This window comes from Rhipicephalus microplus, chromosome 1 (genome assembly GCF_043290135.1).
Source record: "Rhipicephalus microplus isolate Deutch F79 chromosome 1, USDA_Rmic, whole genome shotgun sequence".
Taxonomy (NCBI): Eukaryota; Metazoa; Arthropoda; class Arachnida; order Ixodida; family Ixodidae; genus Rhipicephalus; species Rhipicephalus microplus.
Genome location: NC_134700.1, coordinates 78,563,688 through 78,570,001, shown reverse-complemented (window position 1 = coordinate 78,570,001; position 6,314 = coordinate 78,563,688). Strand labels below are relative to the sequence as shown.

The following is a 6,314-nucleotide window of genomic DNA, read 5'->3' as shown; positions in this document are numbered from 1 at the left end:
GCTGCTTAGTAAAATTTTTGTTGGTTGAAGGTTGAACGCATTACACACAAATAATTTACACATTTAACTAGCTTTAGGTAATAATTTTGGCAGAGACTGCTGCGCCGCGCGGCGCAGAAGCCATCCCCACACAAAGCAACTCCTGCGCCGCACGGAAGTGACGTCACAAAATACGTCACGACATACGTCGTTTCCGATTTAGCGCGTTGTTCGAATTTACCGAATCGGAACGTGACTCAGCTGTCCAGCAGACGCTCACTTGCTGCTGCTGCTGCTGGAGTACGGCTGGTTGCTGCTTCTGCGAGCTGTCTAGAGGCCTTGTTCTGCTACATATTCGCAAGCCTCGAACATCATCTTCATCTAAGCTCAACCGCTCATTTTCACTGCTATTTTATATTTACTAACGTTGTTTATATCCATCCCAATACGTATTTGTGTGATTTTTCGCGTATAGGCTGATTTAGCAGTATCTGTACGCGGCCCTTTCTTTAGTCATCCATGTTAACGTGCTTCGTATCTGTGTCGTAGTGCATTTGCGTAATTGACAGCCGTGTTTTAGATTAAATATTCACTTTCTTGTTTCTTTTTTTCTCATGGTGTAATTCTGAATTGAAAGTGTGCGCAACATGACGCGTGTGTTAGCGGGCGATTCAATGGTGAAATACGTGGATCAGTATTTTCCATCGCGCCGTGGCTTGTCTGTTAGCGTTGCCGCACACAGAGGAATAAGGATTGAGCACTTGCTCTCAATAATTGCTGACAAGCTGGCCAGTTTTGTTGTTGTCATTGTACATATTGGCATGAACAACACTGTTGACAGTGTCAACATGTGCATGGACAAATATCGCCAGCTTGCTCAGGGAATCATCGAAAGCAATCCCACGTTGCATGTAGCTTTTTCTGTAATTCTTCCTCGGGGGCAGAATCGGTACCGCCAAGGGGAAGAACAGTTGTGTGATGTTTGTCATTTGAATGACCACTACAGGAATGTGAATGCCGCACTCGCACAGCTTTGCCTGGAGAGGGGCTTCACTATCCTGGATAGTCTTGTAGACAGCTGGCCTGGATTCCTGAGCAGGGATGGTGTCCACCCCAGCCGGCTTGGCAACAAGGTGCTGGCAGGCTTCCTGCACCGGGAGGCCTGTGCCTTGTCCACCCATCTAGAGAGGAGATGCATCCAACAGTCCTACAAGGAGTCCAAGGCATCTGCAGTAGGTGGGCTCGGCAGGAGCACTTTGCCATCAACTTGGAAGTCGATTTTTCTGCACTTGGTATGCATGCAGTTCAATATTCTCCAGCAGTAGGTGGACCTTCCGCTGCACCAGCTCCTGTCTGGAAAACCAGCAGTGCTCTCATGCAGAGACACGACACTGACCAACTGGCCAGTACCATTCATGGTATTGGTTTTACGCTCGTTGGTGGTGTCCGCGTTCGCTGCAAGGTAAGCACGGCTTGGTGGACCTGGGACAGCCTGCCTTCCCCCATTTTCCATGGCACAAGTATACCATGCAAGAGAAACACTGGGGAGAGGCCTATTCAGCCAATGATCCCTAGTCGAGGTGCAAGCACCACTTGTGACAGGAAAATAAGGAGAGCCTCACAGGAGCATGAGAGCGCTCTTGTGCGCTCTTCTGTGGGGGAAGAGGAGGCCAGTGCTGGAAAAGCAGCTGTGCCACAGGCTGTCGGCCAGTGTGGCGACAGTGAGTGGAAACTGGTGCAGTCAAAGAAGAGCCGGCGGAAGGCTGCGGCAATGCACAAGCAAGAACAGAGCTCTAAACTGTGTGCAGACAGTGAAGGCAAAGTTCTTGCTGTGACAGCTGCCAAGTCCATCAGGTCCACTTCACCTATGGCAGCCGTTGTGAGCCAGAAACAGATTCAGTCTGCTTCTTCCGCTGTCTGTGGTAGAAAGCCTGAAGGACGAGCCAGTGTCTCGCACAACGTCATTCGTGATAGTTTTAAAAAGGTGCAGCGTGTTCCTAGCAAGCAGTTGAAAGACTGCTCAGTTAGTTCCGCGACTCACTGTGAATCTGTCGCGAATGACGCTGTGAACGAGGTTTCTGTCTGCAAAAGCCATCTACCAGCACTGACTCGGGATTGCATGCGAATTGAGCGCGATCCTGGCACAAAGGCTGGTGACCCTATGGAAGCTGGGTGCACTGCAGCTGTGCAGTACAAGTATCGTGAGGCTGCTTTGACATCCAGAAGCAAGCCTGCCAGCCCTGGTGCCCAGGCTATTTGTGTAAAAACTGGTGCCAACCCAACTGTCCTCAATAACCCAGTAAATACACTATATGGTGGGGGTAGCAAAGTTTATTTAAATGCAACATTTGATAACTTTCCTTCTTTTAAGAAAAGCTTTGATGAGTGGTGCAGGGAGGGCAGGCATGTAGTCATGATAAATAAGAGTAATAAAAGTCCATTCACATCAGAAGATAAGGACTTCGAGTATATTAGGATTAAATATAGCTGCATTCACGGTCGCACAATAAAGCCCAGGGGTATAGGAAAGCGACCAAAGCAAGCTTACAATGGTACTGGCTGTGAAATGACAGTATCGGTAAGCCTATGTAAATCGCCTACTCTGCACTACAAGATAACTAAACTACAAGTTAAGCATAACCATCCCACAGAATATTATGATTTGTATCCTCAGAAGAGGCTCCTGAGTTATGGAGAAAAAGAAGAATTCTTTGACTTAGCTAAATGTAGTATTGGCGCAAAGGATTTTAAAAACTTGGTCGAGCAAAAAACTGGTAAGAAGTTAACTACAAAAGACATTAATAATTACAAGCAACGATTTTTTATTCCTATACGCAATGAGCAGGCTCGTGGTGAAATGGTTTTAGAGAAGGTAGACACCATGCTAAAAAATAATCCAAACTGGGTTATTCACAATGAAATGAATCAAAATAATAACCTGCAATTCATACTTCTTCAAACAACGCACATGCGTGAGATTTTGGAAAAGTATCCAGAAATTCTATTTATTGATGGAACGTATAAAGTGAATAATGAGGGTTATATTCTTTACTCTATATTAGTTCAAGATGGTCGTGTTCGTGGGAGACCTGTGTGTTATGCCTTCTTACGAAATGAAACGACTGAAATTGTTGAGCCCATGTTCACAAAGTTTGTAGATTTCAACCCATTTGTTGTGTCTGCTTGCAAAGTAGTGATGATTGATAAAGATCTCAATGAACAGCGCATTTTAACCAGTATTCTTCCTAATTCTAGCATACTTTTGTGTGCGTGGCATGTGTTGCATTGTTTCCAGCAAAAGGTTAATGAAAAAGCTAGACAGCAACGTGATCAGTTGCTTCCTCTCTTAAAAAGCTTAGCTTATTCCCCCACTGAGCACGACTACTTGGATAAGCTTGCTAACCTCCAAGCTATGACTTGCACAGATTTCATTTCTTACTATATGCATAACTGGCACTTGTGTAAGGAAATGAGGGTACATGCATATCGGCAAGCCCTTCCTACATTTGGTAATAGTACTAATAATCGCATTGAGTGCCGCAATCAAAAGATTAAAAATTATCTCTCTTCAAGCATGCATTTGGTTCAAGCAATAGAAGCATTGGTAGGTTACATTGATAATGATTCTTTATCTCTACAGTTCTGTAAGCTTAAAGAAATGAAGCTGAACCTAAACACAAATGATTTCAATGACCCATTTCAGCTAGAATTGTCCCGTAATTGCACTTCTGAGGCTACAAGTAAAGTACTAAAGCAGTATGAGAACTTTAAAAATGTAAGTTATCAAGTCACTTCCACTCCTAATTCTTATGTTGTAGTTTCACCAAGATCACAGTACAGTGTTTCATTGTGCTTGACTTCTTGCACATGTGCTTTTTATAACCAGTACACTCTGCCTTGTGCACATATTTTAGCAGTGCGTGACTTTACTAAGCAAGATCTTTTCGACAAGGCTTGCATACCAGAAAGGTGGTGCAAGGATCATTTCCTGAGTGACAGCTGCACAACCACTAGTGCCACACCAGTGGTAACAAGCAGCATTCAGTCACCACCCTGTGTGAAGCTTGACACTGCACAAGAGAAGTATACTTATGCTTATAGGAGTCTTTGCGAAATGTCAAAAACCGTGGCTAACGTATTATCTAATTGTGGTGAGAAGGAGTTAATGGAAAAACTTTCGTCCTGCGAGGCTTTCTTCAGAAATTTAACCACATTTTCTCGCAACCAAACTTCAGCAGCCATAAAGGCTGCACCAGCTCAGTTAGCACAAACTACTGCCACAAGTTATCTTGGGCATTCTAACAGTACAAAACTTGTGGTACCTTTGGTTAAAGCAAGAAGGGGGCGGCCAAAAAAAGTGAGAGCTGTCAAGCGTAAATTTTTCCCAAATCAAGTAAAAAACGTAGGCCTTGGAACTGTTAAATTAGACATGCTAAATGTCTACAAACGGCATTCTCTTTCAGATGCAGATTTAAATGTTCTGGTACCGGGCACCTTCATATGAGATAGCGTAATCAATGTCGCACAGTATTTAATTCAGAAAAAATATCCTACTTGTGTCGGCTTTCAAGATGTCTTACTGGGCTGATGTTTACAATTCACTCAAATCAAAGGCCCTTTCGTTCAAATCTTGCATGTTCAGAACCCCAATCATTGGCTTACAGTAACAAATGTTGGTGCGGACAAAAACAAAGTCTTCATATATGGTTCAAATGATCAAGATACCCCTCCTGACGCTGTTAGGCAAATCTGTGATATTCTAAAATTACAATCGCCAACATTAACCATTCAAACAATGAAGGCACAAAACCAGTGCAACACACTTGACTGTGGCTTGTTTGCAATTGCCAACATGTATTATATAGCGTCAGGCAGAAAACCAGAAACTTTGAACCTTAACCAAGTTATGCTACGCAAACATTTGCTGCAATGCATACAGAATGGTATGATCGAAGACTTTCCCCTAATAAACTCCATGGCTGCTCGCGTACAGCCAAGAGATAGTATTTACAAGTTACATTGTGTCTGCCGGCAACCACAATATAGTGGGGTAGTATTGGACATTACTTGTGCAAGTTGTTCAAGAGGATTTCACGGAGCTTGTCTCGGCTCATTAGCAGCTAACTTGGACAAAAAAGTATTCGTGTGTTCTCAGTCATGTTTGCTGGTTGCCAAGGAAAAGATACATTCTTCTAATTAATAATAGCATTCCATTTTGGTGTAGACATATGGCAAAATTTCTAAACATTCTTCATGTCTCCTCCTCTAATTTTTGCTTTTCTTTAAAGGGCCACTCACCGGGTTTGGAGATTTCGAGCTGACAGGTGCAATGCGTACATCGGGAGTTTATGGTCACGTCTGCCAAACATTGCAACTCTATGCGACGCGCAAATGGGTCAAATTTCAAAACGAACGCTTCTCCCCCTTTTTTTTTTGGGTCGCACCCGCAGAAAAAGGAGGTTATGATGTGCACGTATGAATCGTCCTACATACACAGCAGTGCAGTGACGTTGGTCCTCTATGTATACGACTGTGCTCTGACGCTGCCAACAGTGGCACGTGACATGGCGGAAATTATTTAACGTGACATGCGTAGTTAATGTAATTTGTTGCTTGAAGAGATTAATAAAACTTGGGATACATATTGAGACGCAATAGGAGAATGTGTTTGTCTTTTTCATTTTTTCCCCGTGAATTGCAACGAGATGCCGAGCTAATGTGCTAGCGTTTCGCATGCGTTTGTGTCTCCGCGGTTACTGCATCAAGCAGACTCCTGTCCTGGAAAAGAAATTAATGGTCCTGCGCATTCGAGCACTCATTATGCTCATCTTTTCAACCGCATCAAAGCCAGCGTTTCCAAACAATGTCGCAAAAACAGGCAGTAGACACAATACAATGCTGATCAACAAAACAACACCGCTCGCGCGCTCAAGGGTTGGGCTTGTTTGAGCACGTCATGTGCACGTGACCTCTTGGTTGGATGCTGGAGAGGGTAGGAAAGAGATTTGGCTTGTGAAGACTACACGGGGGAGTGGCAAGGGTTTTGAGCTAGCCTCCTTTCATCCTTGTTTTCTGCTGTTAAAAAAAGAAGAAACTGTTTTCTCAGCTCGTAATGAACCGATTGAAAAACTTTTTGTAATATAATGCTCTCCATTATATACACAACAACTTCCACAGTCTAACTAAAATTTGTTATGGGACCTGGTGAGCAACCCTTTAAGGACTGACTTCAGGGATCGAAAGAATGAAGTTAGGCATGTTGGTAATGCATAACTGATCACATAGCACAAAAATTTGACCCAGGACAAGAGAATGAACAAACACGAGTGCTCACT

At 43.6% G+C, this 6,314-nt stretch overlaps 1 protein-coding gene across 1 annotated transcript; it reads left to right on the top strand.

Annotated features, from left to right (window-relative positions):
• The first annotated feature begins 785 nt into the window (after positions 1 to 785).
• Positions 786 to 5,336, top strand: LOC119178657 (uncharacterized). The gene is made up of 2 exons (XM_037429879.2): positions 786 to 1,211; positions 5,268 to 5,336. Exons 1-2 carry the CDS (start codon positions 801 to 803, stop codon positions 5,298 to 5,300), a joined length of 444 nt encoding a protein of 147 aa, XP_037285776.2. The 5' UTR covers positions 786 to 800; the 3' UTR covers positions 5,301 to 5,336.
• The last annotated feature ends 978 nt before the right edge of the window (positions 5,337 to 6,314 follow it).